The sequence below is a fragment of the Bos taurus genome, chromosome 15, assembly GCF_002263795.3.
Source record: "Bos taurus isolate L1 Dominette 01449 registration number 42190680 breed Hereford chromosome 15, ARS-UCD2.0, whole genome shotgun sequence".
In the NCBI taxonomy this organism is placed as follows: domain Eukaryota; kingdom Metazoa; phylum Chordata; class Mammalia; order Artiodactyla; family Bovidae; genus Bos; species Bos taurus.
In genome coordinates, this window is record NC_037342.1 from 24,835,581 (window position 1) to 24,848,170 (window position 12,590).

The window sequence follows — 12,590 nt, forward strand, 5'->3', positions numbered from 1 at the left end:
GTTTCTCATTCTTTCCACCCTGGGTCCCCTCCACCGAGCGCTCTTCCTGGCACACAATAGAAGGTCAAAGCATATTGATAAATGAAGTGACTGTGTGTATTTTGCTTTCTGGAGGCTTCCTCCTGCCGTGTCACACAGCTACGGCCTGTACTGAAGGGTTCCCAGTGGTTAGTCCTTGCTCTTACAAGTCTCACATTGACATCTAAGCTGATTTAGCTTTTTATTTCCTTTATACGCCTTGATGACTTCCCCTTAGGAGGGCCTGCTGGAATCTCTGGGGATGGGGCTTGGAGAGGTAGATGGAATCGAAAACAGTTTGTCCAGGGCATTCTGATTCACCTCTTGCCTTGCAGAGTCGGGGCAGGAGGAACCTGCTCTAAATCTCAGGATAACTACCTGGGGTCTGGAAAGACATTCTTGCAAAGTGTTCTTCCCAGGAGTCCCTGATTTATCCTTTCCTCCCTGCTTCCTCCCCAATTCCTTCAGGCTTTTATAGGCAGCATACTTACAGAGGAAATTGGTGCTTTTTTTTTTTTTCTTTGCACATTGATTCCTTTGAAAGACTAGATCTTTAGAACTAGAGAAATGGTCACATGGCTGTTAGCTTTCCGTAGAACTGCCTCACGTTTTCCTGGGGTATGTTTATTCCCCACCCCTTGAGCTAAATGTGAGGCTGAGTGGTAATTGCCTGCGTCTTCAGGCGAGTCCATTTCACTGCAGGTGGATTGCGGGCCCCGAGAAGCCCTGAGGTGTAATCTTTACGTGACTGCCTTGGCAACTGAGTTCAGCAGCGTTTGCAGTACATCCGAGGACAAGCAGGTATCCACGACAGTGGGTGTTCCTAATAAATTTCCCTCTCAAATTGGCACCTTCTCTGTGAGCTTTCCAGACTTCACAGTGTCTCACAGTTTGGGAACAATTTCCATCATCATCTGACTGGCAAGTACTAGTGTTTTGTGGCAACTTGTGTTCTTAAAAAAGCTTCATACACAACAGGGCCCAGAGGTCCAACCTGCCTCTGATGTAATCACTTAAATACAAATTACCAAATCATTTCTAATAGACAGCATCATCTTTAGACCCATTCAAAAGAACACTGTGTTGTCACTTCCTTTTGCATACACTTAAGTTATCCATAGGTGCAGGTAGGTTATTTTAATTTTTTCTATTCTAGATTAATCTACCTCTTCAAAGCCATGTTTCACACAGACTTCCATACTTTTGGAATTTTTTTTTTTATTCTTAAAATGCTCTGTCAAATCATCCACATTTTACCAGGTGGGGTGGCAGCTTTGTAACTGGTTTCTTTAGTTTTAGAATGATAAACCTTCCTGGTTTGCCCAGGACTGAGACAGGTTCCCAGGACGTGGGATTTTCAGTTCAAAAAAAGCAGATAAGTTTAGATCGATTGGGGTAAATTGGTCACCCTAGTACCATTTCTACCCATTGGTAGACCCAATCACAGGTAATTATCATTCCTTGTGTATCTCAGTTTGTGGGTTGGTAGGAATTCCCTGCAAGTAATATCTTGCTAAGCTTCTCTCTTTCTAAAAATATTTATTTATTTATTTATTTGGTTGCACTGGGTCTTAGAGGTGGCATGTCAGATCTTTTGTTGCGGCTCACAAGCTCTTCCTAAAGGCTCATGGGCTTCTCTCTAGTTGAGGCACGTGGGCTCAGTAGTTCCAGCATGTGGGCTCAGTTGCCCCATGGCATGTGGGATCTTAGTTTCCAGACCAGGGGTCGAACCAGCATCCCTTGCATTGAAAGGTAGATTCTTAACCATTGGACAACCAGGAAAGTCCTCTCCATTCTCTCTTTTAGTAGAGCAGCTTTATTGAGGTAAAATTCACATAAGCTATAACTCACCTTTGTGAAGTGTGCAATTCAATAGTTCTTAGTATGTTTGCAGAATTGCATTATCCTCAGCAAAATTTTGGAACATTTCATAACTCCCCAAAGAAACTCTATACACATCAGCAATCGCTCCCCTTTACCCCGAGTCCTCTCAGTGCCTAGCAAACCCTTGCCTGCTTTCAGTCTCCACAGATTGGCCTTTTCTAGACGTTTCATATAAAAAGAATCGTACAACAGGTGGCCTTTTGTGTCTGACTTCATCACTGAGCGTTATGTTTTCAAGGCTCTTCCATGTTGTAGCCTGTGTCAGTTGTTCATTCCTCTTTATTACTGAATAATATTCCATTCTAAGTGTATATATATGGCTTCTCTGGTGGTGCTAGTGGTAAAGAACTCACCTACCAATGCAGGCGCGGCGGCTGCGATGGTGTACAGGCGCGGCTGAGAGGAGCTACCCCACATCCGAGGTCAGGGGCAGCAGCTGCATTTTGATGGAGCAACCGTGAAGAGAGATCCCACATCCAGGGTAAGAGAAACCCAAGTAAGACAGTAGGTACTGAGAGAGGGCATCAGAGAGCAGACAGACTGAAACCATAATCAGACAACAGGCCAATCTGATCACAGGGACCACAGCCTTGTCTAACTCAATGAAACTAAGCCATGCCCTGTGGGGCCACCCAAGATGGGTGGGTCATGGTGGAGAGGTCTGACAGAATGTGGTCCACTGGAGAAAGGAATGGCAAACCATTTCAGTATTCTTGCCTTGGGAACCCCATGAACAGTATGAAAAGGCAAAAAGATAGGATACTGAAAGATGAACTCCCCAGGTCGGTAGGTGCCCAATATGCTATTGGAGATCAGTGGAGAAATAACTCCCAAAAGAATGAAGGGATGGAGCCAAAGCAAAAACAACACCCAATTGTGGATGGGACTGGTGATAGAAGCAAGGTTCGATGCTGTAAAGAGCAATATTGCATAGGAACCTGGAATGTTAGGTCCATGAATCAAGGCAAATTGGAAGTGGTCAAACAGGAGATGGCAAGAATGAATGTCGACATTCTAGGAATCAGCGAACTTAGAGGGATTGGAATGGGTGAATTTAACTCAGATGACCATTATATCTACCACTGTGGGCAGGAATCCCTTCGGAGAAATGGAGTAGCCATCATAGTCAACAAAAGAGTCTGAAATGCAGTACTTGGATACAATCTCAAAAACAACAGAATGATCTCTGTTGGTTTCCAAGGCAAACCATTCAATATCACAGTAATCCAAGTCTATGCCCCGACCAGTGAAGCTGAAGAAGCTGAAGTTGAACAGTTCTATGAAGACCTACAAGACCTTCTAGAACTAACACCCAAAAAAGATGTCCTTTTCATTTTAGGGGACTGGAATGCAAAAGTAGTAAGTCAAGAAACACCTGGGGTAACAGACAAATTTGGCCTTGGAGTACAGAATGAAGCAGGGCAAAGGCTAATAGAGTTCTGCCAAGAGAACACACTGGTCATAGCAAACACCCTCTTCCAACAACACAAGAGAAGACTCTACACATGGAGATCACCAGATGGTCAATACCAAAATCAGATTGATTATATTCTTTGCAGCCAAAGATGGAGAAGCTCTATACAGTCAGCAAAAACAAGACTGGGAGCTGACTGTGGCTCAGATCATGAACTCCTTATTGCCAAATTCAGACTGAAATTGAAGAAAGTGGAGAAAACCACTAGACCATTCAGTTCAGTTCAGTTCAGTTGCTCAGTCGTGTCCGACTCTTTGCGACCCCACGATTCGCAGCACGCCAGGCCTCTCTGTCCATCACCAACTCCCGGAGTTCACTCAGACTCACGTCCATCGAGTCAGTGATGCCATCCAGCCATCTCATCCTCTGTTGTCCCCTTCTCCTCCTGCCCCCAATCCCTCCCAGCATCAGAGTCTTTTCCAATGAGTCAACTCTTCGCATGAGGTGGCCCAAGTACTGGAGTTTCAGCTTTAGCATTCAGTCCTTCCAAAGAAATCCCAGGGCTGATCTCCTTAAGAATGGACTGGTTGGATATCCTTGCAGTCCAAGGGACTCTCAAGAATCTTCTCCAACTCCACACTTCAAAAGCATTAATTCTTCAGCGCTCAGCCTTCTTCACAGTCCAACTCTCACATCCATACATGACCACAGGAAAATAGCCTTGACTAGATGAACCTTTGTTGGCAAAGTAATGTCTCTGCTTTTGAATATGCTATCTAGATTGGTCATAACTTTCCTTCCAAGGAGTAAGCGTCTTTTAATTTTATGGCTGCAGTCACCATCTGCAGTGATGTTGGAGCCCAAAAAAATAAAGTCTGACACTGTTTTCACTGTTTCCCCATCTAGTTCCTGTGAAGTGATGGGACCGGATGCCATGATCTCCGTTTTCTGAATGTTGAGCTTTAAGCCAAGTTTTTGACTCTCCTCTTTCACTTTCATCAAGAGGCTTTTTAGTTCCTCTTCACTTTCTGCCATAAGGGTGATGTCATCTGCATATCTGAGATTATTGACATTTCTCCCGGCAATCTTGATTTCAGCTTGTGTTTCTTCCAGCCCAGCGTTTCTCATGATGTACTCTGCATGTAAGTTAAATAAGCAGGGTGACAATATATAGCCTTGACGTACTCCTTTTCCTATTTGGAACCAGTCTGTTGTTCCATGTCCAGTTCTAACTGTTGCTTCCTGACCTGCATACAGGTTTCTCAAGAGGCAGGTCAGGTGGTCTGGTATTCCCATCTCTTTCAGAATTTTCCACAGTTTATCATGATCCACACAGTCAAAGGCTTTGGCATAGTCAATAAAGCAGAAATAGATGTTTTTCTGGAACTCTTGCTTTTTCGATGATCCAGTGGATGTTGGCAATTTGATCTCTGGTTCCTCTGCCTTTTCTAAAACCTGCTTGAACATCAGGAAGTTCTCCGTTCACGTATCCCTTATGATTATACAGTGGAAGTGAGAAACAGATTTAAGTGACTAGATCTGATAGACAGAGTGCCTGATGAACTATGGACGGATGTTCATGACATTGTACAGGAGACAGGGATCAAGACCATCCCAAGAAAAAGAAATGCAAAAAAGTAAAATGGCTGTCTGAGGAGGCCTTACAAATAGCTGTGAAAAGAACGGAAGTGAAAAGCAAAGGAGAAAAGGAAAGATAGAAGCATCTGAATGCAGAGTTTCAAAGAATAGCAAGAAGAGATAAGAAAGCCTTCCTCAGCGATCAATGCAAAGAAATAGAGGAAAACAACAGAATGGGAAAGACTAGAGATCTCTTCAAGAAAATTAGAGATACCAAGGGAACATTTCAGGTGAAGATGGGCTCAATAAAGGACAGAAATGGTAGGGACCTAACAGAAGCAGAAGATATTAAGAAGAGGTGGCAGGAATCACAGAAGAACTACACAAAAAAGATCTTCACGACCAAGATAATCACGATGGTGTGATCACTGACCTAGAGTCAGACATCCTGGAACGTGAAGTCAAGTGGGCCTTAGAAAGCATCACTATGAACAAAGCTAGTGGAGGTGATGGAATTCCAGTTGAGCTATTTCAAATCCTGAAAGATGAGGCTGTGAAAGTGCTGTACTCAATATGCCAGCAAATTTGGAAAACTCAGCAGTGGCCACAGGACTGGAAAAGGTCAGTTTTCATTCCAGTTCCAAAGAAAGGCAATGCCAAAGAATGCTCAGACTGCCACACAATTGCACTCATCTCACACGCTAGCAAAGTCATGCTCAAAATTCTCCAAGCCAGGCTTCAGCAGTACGTGAACCATGAACTTCCAGATGTTCAAGCTGGATTTAAAAAAGGCAGAGGAACCAGAAATCAGATTGCCAACATCCACTGGATCATGGAAAAAGCAAGAGTTCCAGAAAAACCTCTATTTCTGCTTTATTGACTATGCCAAAGCCTTTGACTGTGTGGCTCACGATATACTATGGAAAATTCTAAGAGATGGGAATACCAGACCACCTGACCTACCTCTTGAGAAACCTATGCAGGTCAGGAAGCAACAGTTAGAACTGGACATGGAACAACAGACTGGTTCCAAATAGGAAAAGGAGTACGTCAAGGCTGTATACTGACACCCTACTTATTTAACTTATATGCAGAGTACATCATGAGAAAGGCTGGGCTGGATGAAACACAAGCTGGAATCAAGATTGCCGGGAGGAATATCAATAACCTCAGATATGCAGATGACACCACCCTTATGGCAGAAAGTGAAGAGGAACTAAAAAGCCTCTTGATGAAAGTGAAAGAGGAGAATGAAAAACTTGGCTTAAAGCTCAACATTCAGAAAACGAAGATCATGGCATCTGGTCCCATCACTTCATGGCAAATAGATGGGGAAACAGTGGAAGCAGTAGCTGACTTTACTTTTTGGGCTCCAAAATCACTGAAGATGGTGATTGCAGCCATGAAATTAAAAGATACTCCTTGGAAGGAAAGTTATAACCTAGATAGCATATTCAAAAGCTATTGACATTACTTTGTCAACAATGGTCCATCTAGTCAAGGCTATGGTTTTCCATTAGTCGTGTATGGATGTGAGAGTTGGACTCTAAAGAAAGCTGAGCACCAAAGAATTGATCGTTTTGAACTGTGGTGTTGGAGAAGACTTTTGAGAGTCCCTTGGACTGCAAGGAGATCCAACCAGTTCATCCTAAAGGAGATCAATCCTGGGTGTTCATTGGTAGGACTGATGTTGAAGCTGAAACTCCAATACTTTGGCCACCTGATGCGAAGAGCTGACTCATTTGAAAAGACCCTCATGCTGGGAAAGATTGAGGGCAGGAGGAGAAGGGGACAATAGAGGATAAGATGGTTGGGTGGCATCAGCGACTCAATGGACATGGGTTTGGGTGGACTCCGGGAGTTGGTGATGGACAGGGAAGGCTGGCATGCTGCGGTTCATGGGGTCGCAAAGAGTCAGACATGACTGAGTGAGTGAACTGAACTGAACAGAACCAATGCAGGAGACATAAGAAGCACAGGTTCGATCCCTGGGTCAGGAAGATCACCTGGAGGACAAAATGGCAAGCATTCTTGGACATCTCATGGACAGAGAAGCCCAGCAGGGTACAATTGATGGGTCCCTGGCAGGCTACTGTCTATGGGGTTGCAGGTTGCAAAGAGTTGAACATAGCTGAGCACACTGAATAATACTGCATTGTGTAGACAGACCACATTTTATTTATCTATTCTTAAGTTGATGGACATCTGGGTTGTTTCCATCTTTTGACTATTATGAATAATGCTGCTGAATAATACTCATGGACAAGATTTTGTGTAGACACGTTTTCATTTTTCTTGGGAATAATTCTATGAGTAGTATTCCTGCGTCATGTTAAATCTTTATGTTAAGACAATTATTTTGGAAATTCCATTGTTTTCCAAAGTAAAAACAGTCGCATATAAAAGGAACCATTTTACCATCTCACCAGCAGTGTACGGTAGGCTTCAGCTTCTCCATAACCTTGCCAACACTTAGTTATTATCGATCTTTCTTATTATAGCTTTCTTATTATTGATCTTTCTTATTATCCTAGTGGGTGTTAAGTGATAGCTAATGGTTTGATATTTGTTTCTCTGATGTCAACAATATTGAGCATCTTTTCATATGCTTGTTATTAATCTTCTTAAGTGGAAAATTTAAGAAAATTTAATCTTCTTAAATGGAAAATTATAACACAGTTAAAGGATGCTTGTAAATAACTGATTATACATGCTGGGATTAGGATCTTAACTACATACTTAGATACAATGTCCATAACTAATTGCTATTATCTGAAATCATTCTCACTGGAGGTAAATTTCCAAGTTTTATTTAAACAATCAACTTTTCCTCATGCAAAACGATCCCATTGTAAGTCTCTCTCTCACTCTTATCTTGGGCCATCCTCTATTCTCTCCATCAAGTCTTGTTGCCCTAGTGGCCGGCTTCTCCTGGAGCCAGTGACTGTGTGTTCTTTGAGTGTAAGCCTGGATTTGCACCCAGTGATTTCTTGATTAACCTCCTCAAAGAGTTGGATACCCGGTCATCACTCCTGCTGTTTGGGCTCGGTGGCCTTCTGGGCACCTGACATCCTCAGCGTTTCTTTTCTTTCTCTTACCTCTAATTTTCTGCTCCTTCTTTCTCCTCTGTTGGTTTCCTTTCTCCAGCGTCTCTTGTGCACTCTGTGTTATTTAATGTTGTTCATTGCTTAGCTTCTTCCTTCATTCCTCCACTAATAAATTCCAAAGGGATCTGAGGCACCAATTCTACCTCCTGCCCTTGACTCTCTCCTTTCATTAATGAATTTTCTCTCAAGAAACCCCATTGACTTGGCAGAAAAGGAAGGATTCCTTGCAAGGCTAAGAAAACCATCTTCATCAGGAAACATACTCCCTATCTGCAGTATTTTTTGAAGACTGAGAATGGAAACCAGGCATTCTCATCTCTCTAAAAGAGCCCCGGCCACAGTTGTGTGGTATGATCAACAGTTTCTACAAATGGTTATGGATGACTCCCACATGGATCAGCAGCTACTACAAAGATACTGTTTCAGCATTTAAATCCAGTATTTCCTGGAATGCAAAAGTAGGAAGCCAGGAGATACTTGGAGTAACAGACAAGGTTGGCCTTGCAGTACAAAATGAAGCAGGGCAAAAGCTAACAGAGTTTTCCCAAGAGAACACACTGGTCATAGCAAACACCCTCTTCCAACAACACAAGAGAAAACTCTACACATGGACATCACCAGATGGTCAATACCGAAATCAGATTGATTATATTCTTTGCAGCCAAAGATAGAAATGCTCTATACAGTCAGCAAAAACAAGACAGGCAGCTGACTGTGGCTCAGACCATGAATTCGTTATTGCAAAATTCAGACTTAAATTGAAGAAAGTAGGGAAAAACATTAGGCCATTCAGGTATGACCTAGATCAAATCCTTTACGATTATACAGTGGAAGTGACAAATAGATTCAAGGGATTAGATCTGATTGACAGAGTGCCTGAAGAACTATGGAAGTTCATAACATTGTACAAGAGGTGATGATCAAGACCATCCCCAAGAAAAAAAAGTGCAAAAGGCAAAATAGCTCTCTGAGAAGGCCTTACAAACAGCTGAGAAAAGAAGAAAAGTAAAAGACATAGGCAAAAAGGAAAGATATACCTATCTGAATGCAGAGTTCCAAAGAATAGCAAGGAGAGATAAGAAAGCCTTCCTAAGTGAACAATGCAAAGAAATAGAGGAAAACAACAGAATGGGAAAGACTAGAGATCTCTTCAAGAAAATTAGAGATACCAAGGGAACATTTCATGCAAAAATGGGCACAATAAAGGACAGAAATGGTATGGTCCAACAGAAGCACAAGAAATTAAGAGGTGGCAAGAATACACAGAGGAACGATACAAAAAAGATCTTCATGACCCAGATAACCACAGTGGTGTGATCACTCACCCAGAGCCAGACATCTTGGAGTGCAAAGTCAAGTGGGCCTTAGGAAGCATCACTATGAACAAAGCTAGTGGAGGTGATGGAATTCCAGTTGAGCTATTTCAAATCCTGAAAGATGAGGCTGTGAAAGTGCTGTACTCAATATGCCAGCAAATTTGGAAAACTCAGCAGTGGCCACAGGACTGGAAAAGGTCAGCTTTCATTCCAGTTCCAAAGAAAGGCAATGCCAAAGAATGTTCAAACTACCACTCAATTGCACTCATCTCACATGCTAGCAAAGTCATGCTCAAAATTCTCCAAGCCAGGCTTCAACAGTACATGAACCGAGAACTTCCAGATGTTCAAGCTGGATTTAGAAAAGCTAGAGGAACCAGAGATCAAATTGCCAACATCCATTGGATCATAGAAAAAGCAAGAGAATTCCAGAAAAACATCTACTTATGCTTCATTGACAACGCTAAAGCCTTTGACTGTGCGGATCACAACAAATTGTGGAAAATTCTTAAAGAGACGGGAATACCAGATCACCTTGCCTGCCTCCTGTGAAACCTGTATGCAGGTCAAAAAGCAACAGTTAGAACTGGACATGGACAATGGACTGGTTCCAAATTGGGAAAGGAATATGTCAAGGCTGTATATTTGTCATCCTGCTTGTTTAACCTATATGCAGAGTACATCATGCGAAATGCTGGGCTGGATGAAGCACAAGCTGAAATCATGATTACAAGGAGAAATATCAATAATCTCAGATATGCAGATGACACCACCCTTATGGCAGAAAGTGAAGAACTAAAGAACCTCTTGATGAAGGTGAAAGAGGAGAGTGAAAAAGTTGGCTTAAAACTCAACATTCAAAAAACTAAGATCATGGCGTCCAGTCCCATCACCTGATGGCAAATAGATGGGGAAACAATGGAAACAGTGACAGACTTTATTTTCCTGGGCTCCAAAATCACTTCAGATGTTGACTGCAGCTGTGAAATTAAAAGATGCTTGCTCCTTGGAAGAAAAGCTATGAGAAACCTAGGCAGTGTATTAAAAAGCAGAGACATTGTTTGTCAACAAAGGTCCATATAGTTAAAGCTATGGTTTTTCCAGTAGTCATGTATGGATGTGAGAGTTGGATCATAAAGAAGGCTGAATGCCAAAGAATTGATGCTTTTGAACTGTGGTGTTGGAGAAGACTCCCGAGAGTCCCCTGGACTGCAAGGAGGTCAAGCCAGTCAATTCTGAAAGAATCAGTCCTGAATATTCACTGGAAGGACTGATGCTGAAGCTGAAACTCCAATACTTTGGCCACCTGATGCAAAGAGCTGACTCATTAGAAAAGACCCTGATGCTGGGAAAGATTGAAGACGAAGAGAAGGGGGTGACAGAGTATGAGACAGTTGGAAGTCATCACCGGCTCAATGGATGTGAGTTTGAGCAAGCTCTGAGAGATGGTGAAGGACAGGGAAGCCTGATGTGCTACAGTCCATGGGGTTTCAGAGAGTCCAACATGACTGAGTGACTGAAAAACAACAACAATCTGATATTTGTGGGTGAAACAGCCACTACCTTTACAGTTCGGCAGAGGGGACAAATGCAATAATGATGATGATGATGATAATAATAAAATGATCCAGGGATTATTCTAAGCAGTGGAAGAAGAATTTCCACTTCATGGGGACAGTTCATTTATTGTAGAAGCAAGCAGCTAAGTATTTTGATTATTATTTCTATATTCTTATTCACTTCCTAAAAAGATTTAACCCACCACAAGGTAATATGGTCACATTCAGACACCAAAATGTCTTCTTTGATTTTACAACAGATCTGCTCCTAAGAATATAACATTTGGGATAGCATCACCATTTCGTACCTGACTTGAGAGATCTGGGTTCCCCATGAGTGGGGTAGTCATCCATGTATGTTGGTTTGTGTGTTTCAGAGTCAAGGGGCCAGAGAAGGAAAAGTTGAGCCGGGCAGTCGAGCAGGTCCTGAAGTGTAACATGACTCAGAGCTGGCTGCTGAGGGCCATCTGCCTGCCCCTGGCCGACTGCCTGCTAAGCACGCTGTGCCTAGATGCCACCTACCTGCGCCTCCCTGCCTGCCACATGGCCCTTAAGAACCGCAGCAGCCTGCTGAAGTCGGGGGCCTTCCTGGTGCTCGTGGATGCCCTGAACAGCAGTGACTACGTGATCGGGGAGCAGAGGTCTCCAGCCTCTGTCTGGGCCCGGAGGCAGTGGAGGCTGCTGTCGGGGAGGCTGGCTACACCATCCAGCAGTTTGAGGTGATCTCCCAGAGTTACTCTTCCGCCATGGCTGACAACGAAGGGCTTTTCTTCTTGGTGGGGTGGAAGTTGAGCACATCTGTATGATACCTTGGGATCGCGGTTAAAGCAATTCCTCTGATATGCCCAGTTGACTTCAGTCCTTGCCACAGTCATTGTGCTGCATAGAGGCTAATGGCTAAGGCCCAATGGTTCACCTCGGACAGGACTTGAGAGGTCAGTCTCCCTGGCAACCGTTGGTTGACCACCTGCTCTGTGTTCCCCATGTGTGTTGATGTTATGATGACTCAGCCTGACCAGTGGGCATGCCCAGTCTTCATCGCCTGTGGTTACAAAAGAAGACCTCATTTCCCTTGGTCTTCCCAGTTATGATGGCTTAAGTCCACACCTGCTTACAGAGAAATATCTGCGGTTATTCACTCTTCATTCCCTGATGCCTTCTTCTTTCCTGGGAACAGACTTCTCCTGTCCTTCAATTCTTGCCTTCTCTGGAGACCGTGTCCTTCTCTAGTGTCCACTGGAGCCACCACCACCCAGGGTCAGGGAACAGCTGCCACTTTTACCTCTTGGTCCCAAGAATGGGGTAGGCCCTTCATTAAGTCCCTTAGCAAACCTAAGCCAATGCTGTAACTTTTACCGGAAGAGAAGCTTAGGAATTGGAGAGAGAAAGAACAGGCACCATCATAGAGCCACTATTAGAAACAAGTGTCTTAGAGTCACGTGCTTAGAGGGTCCTGAGAGGTAGCCTGTTGGCATAGCTTTTTGCCAAACATCTACTTGGAGTTAGCATATCTCCTTATGGCTTGCTCATCCTCTCTAGGTCCTACAGCCATCACCCCAAGGCTTTAAAACAGAGGTTGACATATTAGAGCCCAGGAGCCAATTCCAGCCCGCTGCCCATTTTGTAAAATTTACTGGAACACAGCCATGGCCATCATTTACGTACTGTCTATGGTTGCTTTCCTGCTGTGATATACCTGCTGCAGATATAGCCT

The 12,590-nt window shown here is 43.4% G+C and overlaps 1 protein-coding gene across 1 annotated transcript; it reads left to right on the plus strand.

The window, feature by feature from the left end:
• The first annotated feature begins 11,209 nt into the window (after positions 1-11,209).
• On the plus strand, positions 11,210-11,842 carry LOC782610 (nicotinamide N-methyltransferase-like). The gene is given in 2 exon segments (XM_015474639.3): positions 11,210-11,516; positions 11,519-11,842. Coding segments are annotated over 2 exon segments (471 nt in total). The 3' UTR covers positions 11,683-11,842.
• The last annotated feature ends 748 nt before the right edge of the window (positions 11,843-12,590 follow it).